The sequence below is a fragment of the Argopecten irradians genome, chromosome 5 (genome assembly GCF_041381155.1).
Source record: "Argopecten irradians isolate NY chromosome 5, Ai_NY, whole genome shotgun sequence".
Taxonomy (NCBI): Eukaryota; Metazoa; Mollusca; class Bivalvia; order Pectinida; family Pectinidae; genus Argopecten; species Argopecten irradians.
Window position 1 is genome coordinate 34,121,113 of NC_091138.1, and position 23,279 is coordinate 34,144,391.

The following is a 23,279-nucleotide window of genomic DNA, read 5'->3' on the forward strand; positions in this document are numbered from 1 at the left end:
TTGACTAAAATTTCAAAAATCTTCTTCTCCACTCACAGATGTGATGGAATTAAATACTCTTCATAGATAGAAAGGTCCTAAGGTCCTTTACAAAAATTGTGAATTATATGACCCTGGGGTCTCAGGTTTCCCCCTGGGGAGGGGGTTAAGTTTACTATAGTTTTATATAGGGAAAACACATTTTTGAGTATTATTTGATCATTTGTAATAGGAAATGAGTCAAATATTGTCAGAATTATCAGTATGAGATGGCCATTGAATCCTATTAACCAATTTTCCATGACTGATCCCCAGGGGCCTTAGGGGCGGGGTCAAAACGGGTCAAATAGGCTATAATTTCAAAAATCTTCTTCTGAAATTCTGGAACTGATAGAATCACATACTCTTCATAGATGGAAAGGTCTTAAGGTGTTTTATGAAAATTGTGAATTATATGGCCCTGGGGTCTCACGTTTCCCCCTGGGGAGGGGGTCAAGTTTACTATAGCTTATATAGAGAAAACACATTTATGAGCATTTTTTGCTCAATTTTCATAGGAAATGAGTCAAACTTGTTTAGAATTATTAGCCTGATATAACATTTTAATATTATATCTATGTTGGTCCTGGTCAACCCCCTCGGGGCAGAGGTGTGGGGCCAAAAGGGGCAAATAGGCTAAAACTTTAAAAATCTTCTTCTTAAATACTGGAATTGGTAGAATCAAATACTCTTCATAGATGGACAGGTCTTAAGGTGTTTTATGAAAATTGTGAATTATATGACCCTGGGGTCTCACGTTTCCCCCTGGGGAGGGGGTCAAGTTTACTATAGCTTATATAGAGAAAACACATTTATGATCATTTTTTGCTCAATTTTCATAGGAAATGAGTCAAACTTGTTTAGAATTATTAGCCTGAGATAACATTTTAATATTATATCTATGTTGGTCCTGGTCAACCCCCTCGGGGCAGAGGTGTGGGGCCAAAAGGGGCAAATAGGCTTAAACTTTAAAAATCTTCTTCTTAAATACTGGAAATGGTAGAATCAAATACTCTTCATAGATGGACAGGTCTTAAGGTGTTTTATGAAAATTGTGAATTACATCACCCTTGGGTCTCAGGTTTCCCCCTGGGGAGGGGGTTAAGTTTACTGTAGTTTATATAGGGAAAACACATTTTTGAGCATTATTTAGTCATTATAATAGGAAATTTATAGTCAATTGTTGTCAGAATTATCCCTATGTGATGGCCATTGAATCTTATTACCAAATTTTCCCCATGACTGATCCCCAGGGGCCTTAGGGGCGGGGCCAAAACGGGTCAAATAGGCTAAAAATTCAAAAATCTTCTTCTGAAATTCTGGAACTGGTAGAATCAAATACTTTGCATAGATGGAAAGGTCTTAAAGTCCTTTACAAAAATTGTGAATAATATTACCCTGGGGTCTCATGTTTCCCTTCAGGGGAGGGGGTCAAGTTTACTATAGTTTATATAGGAAAAACACATTTAGGAACAATATTTGTTTAGTTTTCATAGGAAATTAGTCAATCTGGGTTAGAATTATTAGCCTGAGATAGCATTTTAACATCATATCCAAATTGGTCCTGGCTGACCCCAAGGGGCCAGAGGGGTGGGGCCAAAAGGGGTCAAAATGGATAACATTTCAAAAGTCTTACTTCTGAATTCACAGATTTGATGTAACCAAATAATCTTCATAGATTAAAAAGTCAAATTTATAAAATCACTGACTGACTTCAAGGGCCTGATGGGCAAATATATAGTGTTTATATGCATGTCTTTGTTTCATTCTGTATCTGATATCAGGTGACCGCTAAGGCCCATGGGTCTCTTGTTTCTTTAATTATTCAGTTTTTTTGATAAATTCTTTTTGCTTATCTGTATTTTGTATACCAGTATGTATGTATTTGTAAAATAATCTTAATTTATTCAGGCATTTTGCTTATTCATTATATTATGAATTATGAATGTATGGCTGTTGAGTCCGTAGAATTAAATGGTGTTCCGTAAAAAACCCAATGCATGTACCGTATACATACACAGTTAATACTCCAAAATGCCCAATACTGAATCGATTTATCGAGGCTGCATGATTAGGACATTAAACTCAGACATGACAGGTGACCCCAAACATTCATAAAGAATATAACAGGATATTTCACCAACATAACAACTATCTGTACACTCATCTCTATAGTATACACATTTATCATTATGGAATATGGATTGGAAAAAAAAAAAACTTTCATTGAGAAAAATCCAATATGAAAGTGAAAGTATCTTGACATTAATTATAAGTTTAAATGGGATAGATAATGGGAAAGTTGAAAGATTCAATTGGTGAATCTTTGATATGTGACCCTGATGGGGTTGGACTTATTGCTAGTTCAGTAGAAAGTCATTTATATTCTAAAATTAACTGTACTGTACTGGTTCACCCAATATAATATGTTTCAGGCCAAAATTCTTGCCCCATTTATCATGTGACAAATTGATAAATACATTCTTGCAGGTACATGTGTTACTCAAAAGTACTGAACAGGATAGTTTGTTTAGGCTTATTGTATTGATCTCATAAGTTAATCTTTAAAAGATGCCCTGTTTACAGAATACATTTTGTATTTGTTGTGTAGTTAAAATGGAATTAAATTGCAATAAAATATCCACATGGGCTGGAGAAAGTTCGGTTGAAGTTCATTTATAGATTTAAGTTATGTTCTTACTGGTACAAACTTACTGGTTAAATACAGACTTGAGTTATTTTTGTAGATTTAAGTTATGTTCTTACTGGTACAAACTTACTGGTTAAATACAGACTTGAGTTATTTTTGTTTTACCAAAAAGTTATTTTTGTTTTACCAAAGAGTTATTTTTGTTTTACCAAAAAGTTATTTTTGTTTTACCAAAGAGTTATTTTTGTTTTACCAAAGAGTTATTTTTGTTTTACCAAAGTTAAATAATGAGATGAATTTTTGATTTTCAAGTTGGCACTGAAACTGTTTGTTTCGAGAAATTGGGGCTAGTACCATTAGAAAATATCACAATATTATTAATCATTATTACGTGACTTAAAATATGCATTGCTTATAAGTCAATTAACTTGTTTTGATTTAAAAAAAAATCTTCAAGTCTTTTATGGAGGTTAAAATTATACCTGAGATGAGCACCATGATGAATTAATATAATTTGCAGCTGTGAATTAATTTCTTGAGCAATACCTAGCATTTCAGCACCTGTGAAATTCTTGGACTGTTTTTTGACGATTGAGAAATGAGTTTAAACATTTCTCATGATGACTCGGATGGATTTGAGTAGTTCTGAATTGGAAGTTAGACAGATTGTTTGTCTGGGCGATAGAAAATGAATTAGACTTGGGTCAATTAGGTCGACATAGTACAAGCCATCTTGTGTGATGGATGTATGGCTCACTCCTCCGACATCACGACCTGGTGTCATTGGGGTCGGCTAAAAATAACGACAGACAACAGATGTTGACAAATACGGACTGTTACATAATTGGAATATGAACTATTTTTAATTCCCACATTAGCAGTGCCTGTGAAGTCAGGAAATGTTTAGACATACGTAATATGTATGTACATATTTTGTTTCAAATTTAAGTTTGATCATGTGACCCTGGGGAAATATTTTACTTTTGACCGACATATTAAGTGATGAAACAACTGTATTTATCTTCTGTATATAAAATACATCATTTGGTTCACTGGAGAAGATATTGATTCTCAAACAGACCCAAAACAATTATTGTATCACTACATTTGTGATTTGAATGACTTCTAATGAGGACATTGTTGGAATCATACATGTAACCTTGCTTCTTGCAAGTTTCATTTTTGCTCCTTGCTTGTTTCATTTCCTGTTGTTTTAACCATTTCAGGAATTGGACAAAACATTTCTTTATTGCATTCATTCTGCTGAAAATCCAACTCAGGGGTATGAAAAAATTCAGGCCTACTTCCGTAAAAAGACCTAAACCCCCCTTCAAATCCCAACATTTCAAGTGTCTGAGAACTGAATAAAGCTGGATGGAGCAATTGATAAATCATATAAAAATAATAAAGTCTGTCCATGGTCTTTCAATATATATCTAGGAACTGAATAAAATAAGTAAAATAACGCAATGAATTTATGATTTGCTCTTGCTCACACCGAAACTTGTACTGATAAATGTAATTAAGTATACATGCAGATGTGTTAGCTATTGATAAAGGACCTCTAATGACAAATGTTATTGCAATTGACATGATATGAGGGTTTGCTGATGAATTGGTAGGATTTTAAAGTCAGTGCCTGCATTGACAGAATGTTGGAATGTGTGAACATAAATTGACAGAATTTTTATGTGTGCATGACATAAATTAACCAAATGTCAGGATAAATCATACATTGATAGGAAATCTTGATATATCTTCAAAAATTGAGTTAACTTTTATCAATAGTTCCCCTGGTTCAAAGGACCGAGTTTCGGTATCCGAATGAGTTGAGGATTTAAAATTGGCAAATAGTTGGACTGACCCCTTCCCCATTTGAGATATTTACTGAATTAACCACATGAGAAAATACAGGTCCTCTGGACCTTTTGTTTTTTTACGTGTTGATGAGTCTGGTGCCTAGCGACATTAAACCACAATTCGTGGTAACGTGTGTGTTGACTTTATGGGGTTGTTGACTGCAGAATTCATCGAACCTTTTGCTAATATATTCATTTTATATATTTAGCTTGGAGTAATTTTGTGTTAATTTCAAATGAAATGGAATAGAAGACTCGTTCTGTGCTCTATATTTAGCCAGCTTCCTCATTATAACCATTGGCTGCTTCCATTTATGATATAATTGACTATGCAAGTAAAATGCCAACAGCTTCATCTATGCAGATAAGTGTCGCATATTATTACATAATTCATGTTACTTCCTCATTACCTCTTATAATCAATAGGTGATGCATATTTTTTGAAATTATATAAGATATGGCTTTATTTTGAAACCAGAGGATTTGTGGTGAATTTTCTGGGAATCCTATGCAGACTACTACATAAGCATCTTATCCTAGATGAAGTGGGTTTTTTTCCGGATTTGCTGCAACTTGGTTGCATGTAGATACGTCAAAGCCATTGATTTCATGTTGTATATTGAATGCAGTGGTATATATATTAGGGCACAGTATTTGTATTTTTATTATCTTCAATATCTAGGTCAATTTCTGTTGCAGTGTTCACTGTCAATGAGTGTTGACACTGGTACCAAGGAGCACTTAAAGGCCTTTCATTAACTAATTTAACCTCTATCCAGACCTATATGGTCTCCAATCAATAATCACTGAATGACACATGAAGGATTATTGAGATTTGTATACAATCTAGGTCATGTTCACTTCTCCTGGCCTGTCAATAATTCATCAGCTCTCTAGCTACTAAAGGTGAAAATGATGGAATTCATTTTCAGTCAGACAGACATGTCTGGATTTTTATTTTAGTCAATTTGATAAACTATTGTGCAGGCATCCTTATCAATATGTGCATCATAGATGTGTTAGATTGATACCGTTTCAGTAATGGGGTTGCTGTAACTAAGTGGTTAATGTGTCTGACTTTCTATCACAAGCCCTCCACCTCTATGAGGGACTAAGAAGGCTGAGTGGTTAAGGTGTCTGACTTTCTATCACAAGCCCTCCACCACTAGGAAGGACTAAGAAGGCTGAGTGGTTAAGGTGTCTGACTTTCTATCACAAGCCCTCCACCACTAGGAAGGACTAAGAAGGCTGAGTGGTTAAGGTGTCTGACTTTCTACCACTAGGAGGGACTAAGAAGGCTGAGTGGTTAAGGTGTCTGACTTTCTATCACAAGCCCTCCACCACTAGGAAGGACTAAGAAGGCTGAGTGGTTAAGGTGTCTGACTTTCTATCACAAGCCCTCCACCACTAGGAGGGACTAAGAAGGCTGAGTGGTTAAGGTGTCTGACTTTCTATCACAAGCCCTCCACCACTAGGAAGGACTAAGAAGGCTGAGTGGTTAAGGTGTCTGATTCTACCACTAGGAGGGACTAAGAAGGCTGAGTGGTTAAGGTGTCTGACTTTCTATCACAAGCCCTCCACCACTAGGAAGGACTAAGAAGGCTGAGTGGTTAAGGTGTCTGACTTTCTATCACAAGCCCTCCACCACTAGGAGGGACTAAGAAGGCTGAGTGGTTAAGGTGTCTGACTTTCTATCACAAGCCCTCCACCTGAAGGCTAGTGAAGGACTAAGAAGGCTGAGTGGTTAAGGTGTCTGATTTTCTATCATCACAAGCCCTCCACCACTAGGAAGGACTAAGAAGGCTGAGTGGTTAAGGTGTCTGACTTTCTACCACTAGGAGGGACTAAGAAGGCTGAGTGGTTAAGGTGTCTGACTTTCTATCACAAGCCCTCCACCACTAGGAGGGACTAAGAAGGCTGAGTGGTTAAGGTGTCTGACTTTCTATCACAAGCCCTCCACCTCTAGGAGGGACTAAGAAGGCTGAGTGGTTAAGGTGTCTGACTTTCTATCACAAGCCCTCCACCTCTAGGAGGGACTAAGAAGGCTGAGTGGTTAAGGTGTCTGACTTTCTATCACAAGCCCTCCACCACTAGGAGGGACTAAGAAGGCTGAGTGGTTAAGGTGTCTGACTTTCTACACAAGCACTAAGAAGGCTGAGTGGTTAAGGTGTCTGAATTTCTATCACAAGCCCTCCACCACTAGGAAGGATAGAAGGCTGAGTGGTTAAGGTGTCTGACTTTCTATCACAAGCCCTCCACCTCTAGGAGGGACTAAGAAGGCTGAGTGGTTAAGGTGTCGGATTTCTATCACAAGCCCTCCAACTCTAGGAGGGACTAAGAAGGCTGAGTGGTTAAGGTGTCTGAATTTCTATCACAAGCCCTCCACCTCTAGGAGGGACTAGGAAGGCTGAGTGGTTAAGGTGTCTGACTTTCTATACCGCCTCCACCACTAGGAGGGACTAAGAAGGCTGAGTGGTTAAGGTGTCTGACTTTCTATCACAAGCCCTCCACCTCTAGAGGGACTAGGAAGGCTAGTGGTTAAGGTGTCTGACTTTCTATCTATGGCTGAGTGGTTAAGTGTCTGAATTTCTATCACAAGCCTCTGCCTCTAGGAGGGTCTACAGTGGCTGAGTGGTTAAGGTGTCTGAATTTCTATCGCAAGCCCTCCATCTCTAGGAAGGGCTACAGCTGCCAAATGATTAAGGTGTCCGAATTTCTTTCACTAGCCCTCCACCTCTAGGAAGGGCTACAGTGGCTGAGTGGTTAAGGTGTCCGAATTTCTATCACAAGCCCTCCACCTCTAGGAGGGACTAAGAAGGCTGAGTGGTTAAGGTGTCTGAATTTCTATCACAAGCCCTCCAACTCTAGGAGGGACTAAGAAGGCTGAGTGGTTAAGGTGTCTGATTTTCTATCACAAGCCCTCCAACTCTAGGAGGGACTAAGAAGGCTGAGTGGTTAAGGTGTCTGATTTTCTATCACAAGCCCTCCAACTCTAGGAGGGACTAAGAAGGCTGAGTGGTTAAGGTGTCTGATTTTCTATCACAAGCCCTCCAACTCTAGGAGGGACTAAGAAGGCTGAGTGGTTAAGGTGTCTGATTTTCTATCACAAGCCCTCCACCTCTAGGAGGGACTAGGAAGGCTTAGTGGTTAATGTGTCTGACTTTCTATCATAAGCCCTCCATCTCTAGGAGGGACTAGGAAGGCTTAGTTGTTAATGTGTCGGACTTTCTATCTTATGCTGGCTGAGTGGTTAAGGTGTCTGAATTTCTATCACAAGCCCTCCACCTCTAGGAAGGGCTACAGTTGCCGAATGATTAAGGTGTCTGAATTTCTTACACTAGCCCTCCACCTCTAGGAAGGGCTACAGTGGCTGAGTGGTTAAGGTGTCTGACTTTCTACCACTAGGAGGGACTAAGAAGGCTGAGTGGTTTAGGTGTCTGAATTTCTATCACAAGTCTTCCACCTCTAGGAGGGGCTACAGTGGCTGAGTGGTTAAGGTGTCTGAATTTCTATCACAAGTCCTCCACCTCTGGGAGGGGCTATGGTGACTCAGTGATTAAGGTGTCTGAATTTCAAAACATGTGGTGCAGCTGTCAAATACTGACTGTAGGTCTGTTTTTTCTGCAGGTACTTTGGCTTTTCTCAACCTCCTGAACATGACCTTAATTGACCATGTTTGTTGATACATCCGGTAGGTTTAATAGAATGAACTCACTATTTCAATGCCGATACTGGACAGTTTATAGATATTGAATGATTTTAGGGCTCTGCTTTTTTTCTGGGCACTACTGTTTTATCCTTTCAAGGTATAGACCTTAAAAATGACCATAACTTAACTTGAAACCTTGGTAACTGTACACATCCAACTTCAAACACATCATCTTAACCTCTTGATCATTATATAGTTAGTTCTAGGTTCAGCAGTTCAAGGTCACCAGGTTCTGACTGTACGTCGGTGTTTTTTCTCCAAGTACTCTAGGCTTTGTATTGATCCTGGATGTTAATAGATTAAATTATATAAAACCACACCAAAGGTTCTATTGCTACATGACCTGGGGACTTTCTCAACTCGTCGTAGTTAATTGTGTTATAAGTCTATAGACTAGAAGTTGTCACATGATAACCTTTCTTGCTAGCGGCAGTCAAATTTCCAGGAACTGAATTAGAAAATTCATTTTGTGTAACTTAAGACAGACTGTAGTTCAATCAAGGATGAAATCGGAGGCATGGTTAGCAGACATACTTATTTACCCGATCATTAGTTTGTATACATAACCCATTTTCTGCCGACACATTCCCTGTTTACTCAGCTCTTTGTTTTAGGATAAATCCATTGAAATGCAATCAGTGGTGTTTGATTTGTTCGTGTAACTTGTATTCAGAAAGAGAAAGCAAAAAAATGTTGTCTGATCATTGATAGTTCTAGGGGAAGATGGATGTTAGAGTAGCCAAGTTTAAGGCAAAGTCATTCGTTATCGTGAATATTTGGTTAACTTGAACTCTTTCTGTACAGACAGACGATATGTTACACTTAGTATATACAGGTATACTTACATTACAGACCCCCTTATTTTTTATTCTGGAAAAGGAATTGCATTATACTCAGCTAATGGCTGTTTTGGCCTCATACATATACAATCTGATTCAATTCAATGTTTGAATCCTTTGTAAGTCTATACTGAAGGATGTAGGTAACAGAATGATGCAGGAAAAAAATCAAAAACGGTTTTCTTAAGGTAAAAAAATAATAATTGAAAAAGCATTCTATTTATGGGTTTATCACCTTTATTCAAAATGAATGGTATATTATATATGTGTACTGAAATATTGTTATTCTTTGGCCTAGATTACAAGTAATTAATATTCATTGACAGAGGTCAAAGAATATTTTAATAAATATTCATATGCAGAGGTCGACTTCTACAAACTTGTTTATATATTATTTTATTATGTCATTGTTTCTTCATTTCTTATGAGCTACAGCGAAAAACGTATAAATGAAAACCCTTATTGATAGATTAATATTTCAATTTTTTTTACTGCATAATTATAAGATGTACTTGGATATGAATTATATGATAGTGACTAGCCTTATTTGGAAGTCCTCATTAATATGAAACGTGTTAGGATATTTGAAAATTATTGATATTGGTTTTTAATGTCCTGTAGATATGCCTCTACCTTGAAATGAAGGAAGGAGCATATATTGTTACTGATGTTTGTCCTGTCCTGGTATTTATTTCATTACTGGTAATTGTTAACAATCCTATGTATTCTATTTGACTCTAAAAATCCATGGTGCACACAATTTAGATCAGGATATTAAATAAAATAAGAAAAAACGGATGTGCATATTGAGATATGAACACTTTTGGGATCAAATACAGTATTTTATTCATAACTTCCATGAAATTTCTACAAAGTTCTGAGAAATTTAGTAAATTTGGTTGATTTATATATATAATTAATGTATTACATACTTTGAACTTAACTTGTGTCTAGAAATTTCGGGAGTGAATAATTTATCTCACACCTTTGGTCCATTGATTAAGTTATCGTTAATTGAAGAGTTGTAAAAATTCTTTTGTGGCAGGCTAGTGTGACAAGGAACAGAACAAATGGCTGTGATAAAGCTAGATGTCCCGAACTGTTTTAATTATAACAATAAAAAACAAACACACACACACACTGCCGCTCTTAATATCCTGTCTACTCTTTATGTTAATCAACTGACATATATAATTATCTCATTTCTGACATTGCTCTATATCATGGTCTCTAACGGTAGGCACTGTATATACATCAAAATGATAATAGAATATCTTCTCCGGGGCAACTGTGTATAAAAATAGCGCTATAACCGGGTCATAACATGCTTTACATGTCATACATTTATATATATATATATATACATATACAGACCCTGCTGGTTACCTTACTTTAACACTTCAGCTGTGAAATTATCAGCGTGTGCTTGTGTATAAATAGGACACGCTCAACCAAAATAGATCTATTATCATGCAGACATTCACAAACTTCTGTAGGATTGATGTTAACTAGTTGTAGTTTTAAAACTTACAAACATTTCCTGGATTGACAAGCATACCTGACATTATTGAAATGGATTGCGTTACTTTCATATGTTTAAGTGAGAGGCAAGCAAACAAATTCTGAAATTTCTTATTTTAATGACGCTGTTAGAGGTATTTATGAGTTGGTGTCAAACTAACCAGCCATTGAGCAAGTGTTCTTTGTGTTAGGGTTGATAGGAGTTGTCTCCCTTACACCAGAGAAGCTGTCTGTCTCAGGATTTTAAAAACGTTATATTATAACACATTGTAAAGAAATTTTTAACTTTTTAATTTCATTGAAAGGAGACAGGTGATTTTGAATAGTTGTCGGTTAAAAAGGTCCCCGAGCTAAATCATAATGAAAGAAAGATGGAAATAAATCATGTGCAGTAAGGACTGTGTATTATATATGGATACAAAGTGAGGACGATTTAGTATAGGGTTATTGTGCCTGGTCTGATTATGTAATTGTGGAGTATATACAGGTTAAATTTGTTTCAGCCCTACGTGGATGTGTTCAGGGTCCACCCACTGGATATGTGTAGTTGTTACACCCCTGTCGACATCTCCGAGTATTCACTGTCACCTACTTCTAACGTTATTATGGTCGGGGAAAATTGGTGTGAATCTTCTAATCCAAAATTGGTGTAGCACTACCCAGACATTGATGAAAGGTCAATAACCGGTCTAGGGACCAGACTAACTAAAGACGGGGAAAAAAAAACCACCATATATACATATATGGGCAGACTGTTTCTGATAACCTATCTATCTTGGATCATATCGAGATACATTTCTCCGACAATGAAGCCGGTCTTATGTCACTGATGTAAATTGACAGGAAAATAGAAAATTTGAATTCTGCAAGTCTACATATGTTGGAGTTTTTAAGGTGGTTTGGGATTATCGTCAACACCTGGCCGGAACACGGACACAGTTTTTCAAGCCAGCCATGATGTATTCTTTCTATAACACAACAGGATACAATTATTACCGGGACTCGTTTCACTTAACGGAGCGTGAAATTGCTATTTTTAAAACTCTAAAAGGTTGGTTTCCTTAAAGTTCCATTGGCCAGTAGCTATAGCAGAACAGGTATCAAATTTACTGAGAAAATCAGTGATTTTTTTTAAAAATTTAACAGAAACTTTGTTTTTGACAAAGCGTTAACACATGTTTCTACTGATAATATGGCATGTGCAAGGTCCATCATTATTTCTGTACCATTCTGTGCCATGGACATATTGATTACTTTAATTTGATTCTCCTTTGAGAATTTGTTATTTGAATGTATAATTTCTGCTAATACATGTTGAATATGCCGTCTGAATTATCATTCACTATGGTTGATCACAATCATTTCAAATTAATCTAAGACTTTAAGTTTTTACATCTGCCATTGCTGGTTTGTATTGAGAATTTTAAAATATCTGATAAATAATTTCATTTTTTTTTTTATGCAACTATATTTAATTTGCTTGGAAATATCATGTGTTGTGTTAAGATCTTAAAACTATCAGTGGCTTTTATTTTCAATATTTGAGTTATCAGCTATAATTCAGATCTTTTGATATTGACAACTTCATATTTTGATTTATTTCTGTAGGTAATATAAAATTATTACAAGGGACACTTGTACTTGAAAGGTTTCTGATATCTTATTATAGATTCTGAAGCAAACAGGTCCTAAATGCTAGTGATAGATATGATTTTTTTTTTCTTAATTGCTATATTTATGTATACAGTACTAGTACAACTTATCAAAACTGGCTCATGTCTGATTAAAATCTCTTTGTGTTCTGGCATAATTGTATGACATTTTCCTTCTTGATTTACAGTTGTAATTAAAACCTGCATAATCTGGACACCTGGCTATTCCGACCAAATATGATGGTTCGAGTGACATCTTGTTTAAACAAGTTACACTGTGTAGAAATATTCCTGTTTTAGCATTAACCTTTATTAGACTGCCATAAACTTCTGCTGAAGTTTGGCTTACCTTCAATACTGTATACTGTTTGAAATATATGATGCTTATGCTGCCAGTAATTAAAAAAAATTATGTGCTGAAATTCAATTACGCCATATTGTCGTAATAGATAATACATTTACAAGCATTAATGCTTTTCAAATAGATTAATGTCGTCAATCGATGAGACATTTAATATAATCAATCCATAACTTAGCTAGGTGATCTATGGGTCTGCATGTTTGTGTTTTTAAAACTCTGACATGTGTGGAAGCTACCACATTTTCACCGAATTCTTGTATTTTATGCATTGAATAGACATATTATGTAATTTTGTGATTTCAAGCAGAACATCCTATTTTTAACTGTCTGTGCATTATGTGTCAACATAAAATGAAAACATTAACAAATAAGTACAAGTGAACAGAGCTTCCTAATAAGAGATACAGTGCATGGTTATAGAGGATTTTGGGATTTCAATTACTTTAATTCCTAGTAAAGGCCAGGGTCATTTAAGGATGTGAGGTAGTGATTTTTTAGGTCATTTGGGGCCAGAATTAAGGCCCCTTTTCTTAGAGAAATTTTGCTGAATTTTCCAAATTTTATACAAATATTTTTTCCAAATAAAGAAAAACTATCTAACGTATACATGTTTAAAGAAAGTACAAAAGGTGCAGGCCCCTGAAATAATTGAGTAAGAAAATCATTGGTGATTTAGGAGGTGGTAGAGCCTGAGTTACCGAAAAAAAAACTTTGACCTATGGTCAGTATCTGGTAACTGGCCCTAGTTTTGAAAGAATTTATAGAATAAAATGAAAATTTGTATGTATAAGCGGTACTGGAGTAATAGCTATTTACAGGTGGTGTGACCACAAAACGTGACATCATTGACAGATTACAAATAAGTGAGGCTAGACAAGTAATGATAAATATTGACTGGATGGCTACCTTAGGGTAAAATGGATGTTTTGTGGGGGGGGGGGGGGGGTTAGGGTGTGTAATAGCTAAATAAAGTCATGGAAGGAGGGGATAATGTCTTACAGGCTTCTATCAGGGACCTGTTAGGGCTCCTGGCGGTAGAAATAGGATACAGATTAGTGTGGCAAGCTATAAAGACTTTGAGTGGAAGGAGAGAAACAATTTAGGGTAATGGTAGGTCACATTAAATTCACTAGAGGGGCTCTGAATGAGGGAGACTCACACAGTTTTGAATAAAATTGGTTTTGAATAAAATTGTCATATTAAAAGGGTCTCTCTGAATGCAGGGTTTTGAATAAAATTGGCATATTATAAGGGTCTCTCTGAATGCAGTGGAAAGGATGAGCACATTTTAAGAGAGCTATGAATGAGAGAGACTTACATGTAGGTTCTCGGGGTAATCAAAGGGCATTTCACTCATTGTCACTAGGGGGGTTCTGAACAAGGGAGATTTACTTACAGGGTTTTGAAATTAAAAAAAAACCCACATCATACCTGCTAATGGGGGTTCTTAACTAGTGAGACTTACTTTAAAGGTCTGGCCTTTTCTTTAGGAGCTATGAGAAAGGGAGACACATCCAGGATATTGGAATATGAAGTAATTATATAGTATATAAATATATATAAATATACAGTAATACCTGTAGAGGTTATGAACGATCAGTTGTTTTATTTAACAACAACAAAAAGTAGAAAACCATTGATATTGATAAAAATGAAAAATAAACTATTCATAATACCCAATATAATCATTTAAGTAGGAAAAATGGTTATTTATCAAAAAGAATCAAACTGGTTCTGAAAGTATATCTGACAACATATAATTATATTGCCGGTATATTTTCTTCATTATTTGTATGCATAGTCTATCATAGAAAAGAACAGAGCAATCACCAATGGTTACCATAATGATCTATATATTTTGTGTTCAGCATATAAAAAGTAAATGCTAATCACTACATTTAATGACTTTGACAAGAATGATATAATTGACATTTCTACAATTTTTTTTTTATGCTTGCAGGGTTTTCTCCGGGCCCGTACAATTGTAATGAGCCGGCAATTGACATGAGAACACATAATGGCCGTCGTACCAGCCCGACCAATTCAACTAGCTCTTCACATATCAAGGAGGAGCATATCTCGGATTCGGAGGACAAAAACTCAATAGACGGAGACAGACTTATATCCAATGCTGGTACGTACCTGTTTGGTTATGATAGTGTGTATTGTTTGATCATATGTAAGTGTATAAAAATGAAAAACTAGAAATACTACCACACCATTTCTCAATTGGTCAGTTATTGACCACTTTAACTATCTGACTCAAAGTGTCATCAACTTGAAATAAAAACAATTATTTTTATTTCTTTTTTGACCTTTCACAGTAAAAGGGTCAATGGAAGATGTTGTGAAAAATTTTCCAGAAATGTTGGTGTCACATATGTATTTATGGTACAATGTTTTTTTTCTATTTTAATTAGGGGAAATCCTAGCCTTTTTGCGACAGAAAAATATGTGAAGAACAAAAAATTTGCTTGAAAATGTTACCTGGTATGTCATTTTTAGCTCGCCTGGCCCGTTGTCTGTCCGTCTGTCAACATTTCCTTTAAAACGCTACTAGTCATAGAGTTTCGCATGGATTTTAAGCAAATTTGGCCTGAGATATCCTTGGGGGAAGGGGAACAGAGTTTGTATAAATTTTGGCTCTGACACCCTGGAGCAGAAAGAGTAGGGCCCAACAGGGAATTTACTGGTAAATCTTTAAATTCCTTCAGAAATGAAACAATGATCCTGTATTCAGAACATTACTTGGCATTACAAACCAAGTGAGTGATACAGGCCCTCTGGGCCTCTTGTCCTTTTTTCTTTTTTAGGTCACCTGAGACGAAGTCTCAAGTGACCTATTCTAATCGCCTTTTGTCCGTCGTCGTCCGTCGTGCGTCGTGCGTCGTGCGTCGTCCGTCGTGCGTCGTCCGTCGTGCGTTGTATGTCCGTAAACAATTTACATTTTCGACTTCTTCTCAAAAACCACTGAAGCAAATTCAATGAAATTTTGCACAAACCTTCTAAGGCATAAGGCCAATCAAAATTGTGAATTATATGGTCCCCAACTCCCTGGGGGCTGTGGGAGGGGCCAAAAGAGGTTAAATTGACTATAATTTCAAAAATCTTCTTCTCCACTCACAGATGTGATGGAATCAATTACTCTTCATAGATAGAAAGGTCTAAAGGTCCTTTACAAAAATTGTGAATTATATGACCCTGGGGTCTCAGGTTTCCCCTTGGGGAGGGGGTTAAGTTTACTATAGTTTATATAGGGAAAACACATTTTTGAGCATTATTTGGTCATTTGTAAAAGGAAATGAGTCAAATGTTATCAGAATTATCCCTATGAAATGGTCATTGAATCCTATTAACAAATTTTCCATGGCTGACTCCCAGGGGCCTTATGGGTGGGGCCAAAAGGGGTCAAATAAGCTAAAACTTCAAAAATCTTCTTCTGAAATTCTGGAACTGGTAGAATCAAATACTCTTCATAGATGGAAAGGTTTTAAGGTCCTTTACAAAAATTGTGAATTATATGACCCTAGGGTCTTGTGTTTCCCCCTGGGGAGGGGGTCAAGTTTACTATAGTTTATATAGGAAAAACACATTTATGAATGTTATTTGCTTATTTTTCATAGGAAATTAGTCAAACTGGGTTAGAATTATTAGCCTGAGATAGCATTTTATCGTCATATCCATATTGGTCCTGGCCGACTCCCAGGGGCCTGAGGGGCCGGGCCAAAAAGGGGTCAAATAGGCTAAAACTTCAAAAATCTTCTTCTGAATTCACAGATTTGATGGAACTAAATACTCTTCATAGATTGGAAGATGTTAAGGCCCTTTACTAAAATTGTGAATTTCATGGCCCTGGTATCTCAGATTTTCCCCTGGGGAGGGGGTCAAATTTACTATATTCTATATAGGAAAAACACATTTGTGAACATTATTTGCTTAGTTTTAATAGGAAATGAGTCAAACTGGGTTTGAATTACTAGCCTGAAATAGCATTTTAACACCATATCCATGTTGGTCCTGGTTGACCACCAGGGACTAGAGGGGCGGGGCCAAAATGGGTCAAAATGGCTAAAATTTCAAAAATCTTCTTCTGAATTCACAGGTTTGATGGAACCAAATAATCTCCATAAATTAAAAAGTGAAATTTATAAAATCACTGACACTGACTGACTTCTAGTTTGGTACAAAAATCGTGAATTTCATCACCCCAGGGTCTCCGATTTTTCCCTGGGGAGGGGATGAAATTTACTTCAGTTATGATGAAAAGAAAAACAAATATTTTGTTCATTTTGTGTATTCAATATGTCACACCTGATTGACTTTGAATTATCATAGTGAGATGACAGTTTGGCATGTATGGCCCAGGGGCTTCAGGGCGGGGTCAAAAAGGTCAAAATGACAGAAATTCTTAAATTCTTCTTTTCAATTAGAAGATATGATACAATTAGATTTAGTAAACTGATAGGTCTTAAGATGCTTTGCATAAATTGTGAATTCTGTGACTCATGAGACTTTGGGAGGGGGTCAGTTTGGCTATGCATGTACATTTGAATAAATATTTTTAGTTATTTGTAGAATTGTCATTTGTTCTTTTTAATTTTTTAGGTCACCTGAGACGAAGTCTCAAGTGACCTATTCTAATCGCCTTTTGTCCGTCGTCGTCCGTCGTCCGTCGTGCGTCGTGCGTCGTGCGTCGTGCGTCGTATGTCCGTAAACAATTTACATTTTCGACTTCTTCTCCAAAACCGCTGAAGCATTTTCAATGAAATTTTGCACAAACCTTCTAAGGCATAAGGCCAATCAAAATTGTGAATTATATGGTCCCTATACCCCAGGGAGCTATGGGAGGGGCCAAAAGGGGTAAAATTGACTAAAATTTCAAAAATATTCTTCTCCACTCACAGATGTGATGGAATTAAATACTCTTCATAGATAGAAAGGTCCTAAGGTCCTTTACAAAAATTGTGAATTATATGACCCTGATGTCTCAGGTTACCCCCTGGGGAGGGGGTTAATTTTACTATAGTTTATATAGGGAAAACACAATTTTGAGTATTATTTGATCATTTGTAATAGGAAATGAGTCAAATATTGTCAGAATTATCAGTATGAGATGGCCATTGAATCCTATTAGCCAATTTTCCATGACTGATCCCCAGGGGCCTTAGGGGCGGGGTCAAAAGGGGTCAAATAGGCTATAATTTCAAAAATCTTCTTCTGAAATTCTGGAACTGATAGAATCACATACTCTCCATAGATGGAAAGGTCTTAAGGTGTTTTATGAAAATTGTGAATTATATGACCCTGGGGTCTCACGTTTTTCCCTGGGGAGGGGGTCAAGTTTACTATAGCTTATAAAGAGAAAACACATTTATGAGCATTTTTTTTTCTCAATTTTCATAGGAAATGAGTCAAACTTGTTTAGTATTATTAGCCTGAGATAACATTTTAATATTATATCTATGTTGGTCCTGGTCAACCCCCTCGGGGCAGAGGTGTGGGGCCAAAAGGGGCAAATAGGCTAAATCTTTAACAATCTTCTTCTTAAATACTGGAAATGGTAGAATCAAATACTCTTCATAGATGGACAGGTCTTAAGGTGTTTTATGAAAATTGTGAATTACATCACCCTTGGGTCTCAGGTTTCCCCCTGGGGAGGGGGTTAAGTTTACTGTAGTTTATATAGGGAAAACACATTTTTGAGCATTATTTAGTCATTATAATAGGAAATTTATAGTCAATTGTTGTCAGAATTATCCCTATGTGATGGCCATTGAATCTTATTACCAAATTTTCCATGACTGATCCCCAGGGGCCTTAGGGGCAGGGCCAAAACGGGTCAAATAGGCTAAAACTTCAAAAATCTTCTTCTGAAATTCTAGAACTGGTAGAATCAAATACTCTGCATAGATGGAAAGGTCTTAAAGTCCTTTACAAAAATTGTGAATAGTATTACCCTGGGGTCTCATGTTTCCCTTCTGGGGAGGGGGTCAAGTTTACTATAGTTTATATAGGAAAAACACATTTAGGAACATGATTTGCTTAGTTTTCATAGGAAATTAGTCAATCTGGGTTAAAATTATTAGCCTGAGATAGCATTTTAACATCATATCCAAATTGGTCCTGGCTGACCCCCAGGGGCCAGAGGGGTGGGGCCAAAAGGGGTCAAAATGGATAACATTTCAAAAGTCTTACTTCTGAATTCACAGATTTGATGTAACCAAATAATCTTCATAGATTAAAAAGTTCAAATTTATAAAATCACTGACTGACTTCAAGGGCCTGATGGGCAAATATATAGTGTTTATATGCATGTCTTTGTTTCATTCTGTATCTGATATCAGGTGACCGCTAAGGCCCATGGGCCTCTTGTTTTACTTATTAATCTACACCGATGTGTCCCCATGGGCAGATAACTATTTAAAGGAAAAGCTAATAATTTCTACCCACTTTAATATCCAAGGACAAACAGGATGGCATAGCGATAAAGAATATTGGATTTTAGGTCAACCTTGAATGAGTTGACAATACCAACTCTGCTAGAATTTTTTTCATGAGATGTCAGTTCAGTAGATGTCCCATGTCCATGAGGGTGATAATGATGGAAATATTTCATTAACCCATGTGACAAGTGATGCCCAAGGACCTCGTGTTTCCTGTATAAGATATGATAAGCAAGATGTGAATATGATTGAATATATCATTAAAAAATGTTATGATATGCATGATGTAAATAAAACATGTTTAACTTTATTTCATTAGAAAATGAACTATAGCGAGAAGTCGCTGTGAAATTCTGATGTAAAATATGTTCACATACTTTCTCTCTCACACTTTTACAAGGATTACAAAAAAAATTGTACATAAATTATTCACATGTAAAACCTAGTGTTGTTTGAGGTGTACTGGCACATCCACAATGGAAATGTGTGGGGGTGTGCGTTTGAGGTGTACTGGCACATCCACAATGGAAATGTGTGGGGGTGTGCGTTTGAGGTGTACTGGCACATCCACAATGGAAATGTGTGGGGGTGTGCGTTTGAGGTGTACTGGCACATCCACAATGGAAATGTGTGGGGGTGTGCAAAGTTAAGCTTATCATACTTACGCTAATACTTCATTTATATATGTGTGAAGTATAGGTAGAAATAAGCATAGCAAGTGTGAATTGGTCATTTGACACTTTACTGGTACAGGTGCCTTCCCTCTCTCAATTTTCTGTCTCGCTACTTGAGGGTGATCGAAATTTGATAACCTGTCTTAAAGCTTTACAAATTAATTTTATTTCTGTTGTATTATGATGGACAGGTAGTAATTCATATTTGTCTTTCATGCATGTCATTTAAAGTTTCCAAATAAATAGAAAAAAATTAATGCATTGGCCAAATGCATGCTCAATATGTACTTTAACTCCACCATTTCAATATACAATTAAACTTTGTCTTAATTACCGTCTGTATATAAGTAATGCACAATGATGTATGGTATACAAAATTTGACAGGTAAAATTTAATCGGACATGCCCTATAGCTGTGGTTATCAGGTGCAAGTTAAGTTCTTAAAAAAGGCTTTTGTCGCACAATGGAATTGGAGTGCTTTCCATTACTAAGTTCAACCAGTTTGATTTGTCCAAGAAACTGTTACAGGAGTGCATTCCATTATTGGGTTTGACCAGTCTAACTCATCTGTCACAGTACTAGTCTAGATCTAGTGCTTTGTTGGAACAATTTGAAGTTGTAGTATCAAACTGCAAAAGTTAATCTTTTCATTGATCTTATGCTGTTAAGTTACGCCTATAATACAGAAATAAAAATGACCGATGTATTCTATTTGTGTCCATATCAAATTACTATGCCCCTGCCATAAACAGGGACAGCAGATGAGTTGACGGGACATCTAGTTTTGCCCATATCTCGCTTGTTTTGATCATTCCATTGCTTGAGTAGAATCCTATTCAGATCTCAGAAACTTCTCTTTCCATCATCCAATGTTTTTGTTTTATTTCTCATGATGTATACAGAACAATACTTTTATGTAGTACATGTATTTTGTTTATGATAATGAGACAGAATTACCTTATTCAACCCAATAAGCGCCCATGTACCTATAAGCTCCCCTCCACATTTTTCAAGCCTTTATTTCAATTGCCCAGTCATAAATAAAGACCAAAGCTACATATATTTGTATAGATTTGCAATAATTTCGTCTTAATAGCCCTTTCTCAATTTTTTAAACGCCCCTAGTGCTTATTGGGTTGAATACGGTAACTTAACTGAACACGTTAATTTTTTGAGATACCAAAATGGTACAGATAAGTATGTTTTACGGTTGATTAGTCTCACATTTTGTTGATTTTGGCGTCATATTTTTACATGATTTTTGTGACGTCACAATCACAGGAAGGCAGGACTACTGGCCGGTAAACGGTACTTTATCGAGTAGTTTCTGTATAATATGCATATCAAATCATTTGTATTATTATTTCATCTTTATCAAATTTGAAGACATTTTATGTTCACAAAAGGTATTTATAATGATGATAAGATTAAGTAAAGCATTAAACGCCATATCCCTCTAATTAGAAGGATGAAGGTCAAGTTTTCTTTTATCACAAATGTGTCCAGAGAAAGTCTAGCCATAAGATTCTGGTGGTCAGAGGTCCATTATGTTTAAATGGTTTCACTGGCCCTAACAACCAGGGGAAAAATAGGGTCCAATTGTGAAAGTAGTTCGGGGCACCTCCGATGGACAGACAACTGTAGATTTATGTGTCAAAATCAAGGCCAGACCTGTCAGGCGTTTTCTGGGGCTATTTTGTTAAAAGGCTCACTTACATATGAAATTTGATAAATCCGGGATGGATATTGATGTACCAGACACCAATTTCCATTACAATGAGTCAACAAGTGTAATACATAATATCAGGACAAAGATTGATGTTACCATGCTTGTTGTCTGTCCAGTGGCCCTACTAGATCTGTCCCTGATTTTCTTACTTGATAATTTCAGCAGTCTGTATCTTTTGAATTGGGAAAAATCTACAGTTCATCTTTCTTGAAACATATATATTTTTAGAGATTTTTTGTTTATTTGGGAATATATTCATATGATATTTGGAAAATACAGAGATTTCTTTTGGGGAAGGGGCTTTTTTTCGGCCCCAAATGTACCTAACAAAATCACACTCTGTGATTAATGGAGTAGAAGTACGGATGTTTCCAGATCCTGAAACAATGTGGGTAAAGTATGATTTACTGTCAATCTTCCAGTGATTGTGACGTTATAGTACGACGTCATAAATACAGGAAGGTAGTGTAAATTGTATTTTATCCAGGTTGTAAAGCCTTGTAAAAGCATTGCCCGACGCAGCATTGGTAGAATGTTTTATGAACTTTACCTTCTGTTACGTCACTGAATTCATAGGTTATATTACGTTTTCTTCATTTACATCAATCTTATATTTCCTTGTTTCCTTCTGCAGCAGTTCCTTTTTCATTTTTTTCTTCCTTTTCTTGAGAATTTTTTATCGTTTTCTGTTATGTCCACTTGCTGAGACAGCAGCCTATCTATTACTGCATTTGGAACATCTGATAGCACTATTTCAGTTAACCTATTCACCGCTAAATTTTCAAATGGACTCTTCCAGTTCATGAAGAAGAAGAGTCCAAATGTGTCTTCAGGGATGACATTCCCTCAGTATCTAAATCCAATATGTCTGCCACGACCATCAGTTTGATTGTTCTTAGAATTTATGGAATTTTTTTTTTGTCTTGCTTTGTTTTTATGGAATTTTTTTTTTGTCTTGCTTTGTTTTTCCAGAGCAATTTGATGCGAAATATATGAATTTTAAAGGAAGGAAATCAATTTAATCAAGTACATCACATGTAACTTCCAAAGCACTTAAAAATCCAATTGAAGTGCAAAAACAGTTTGGAACAGATTAGTGCAATGATGAATTCGCACATTTTACATAATGGCTATATAAATGATATACAGAAAACGAAATTAGTATAATTATATTTCAGTGGATAATTTCTGTCGCAAAAAGCTATAAAATGAGATTATCACCAAAATACATATGTTTACAGTGTTTGGAAAATTAGTTACACTTGTGCATAAACAGATCTTCCAATTTCATTAAAAAAAAAATGAAATTTAATCCTAAATCAGCTGAACAGCTAGCTACTCCGCTGACACAATCACCACATGCTCACTGAAGACACCGATGACAAACACCTGTTATTGTTTTTATCAAAGAATAAAAAGTTATATCGCTCACAAAACCTGTCTCTGTATGTCTTTTTCTCTGTGCTGTATTTGCATATCACAGAGTTATCTGCCCTTGAAAATTGATATTGATAGTTTTGTCTGGGTTTTTTTGGAGTGTAACATTATATTTTACACTAAAAAGCAAAAGAAATTTTCATACAATATTAAGTTGTCATAATCAATACCTATACCAACAAGGGCAGATAACTCTTCAGCTTCAGATGAGTTCAACTAAATGTATGGATTTCATATACAAGACAAAATATAAAATCTGTCTTATTCTTAGAAAAATGTTAAGATGATGTATGTGGCCTACATTCCATGCTTCCCTTGGATGGTACATACATATGTAGGTTACTGTCTAGATTTATAAACACGATAAAAATGTTACCGTCTGGATT

General features: G+C 36.1%; 1 protein-coding gene across 4 annotated transcripts in view; it reads left to right on the plus strand.

Moving 5' to 3' along the window:
- LOC138323623 (nuclear receptor subfamily 1 group D member 2-like) overlaps nt 1-23,279 on the plus strand; it is a 116,496-nt gene that overhangs the window by 30,553 nt on the left and 62,664 nt on the right. For 3 of the 4 annotated variants that reach the window (XM_069268357.1, XM_069268356.1, XM_069268354.1), the window contains exon 2: nt 14,570-14,743. In XM_069268357.1, the coding sequence (XP_069124458.1) occupies nt 14,570-14,743 (174 nt within the window). Of the gene's footprint in view, nt 1-10,582; nt 11,648-14,569; nt 14,744-23,279 lie in introns of those variants that run through there. The other variant, XM_069268353.1, reaches the window with a different exon arrangement.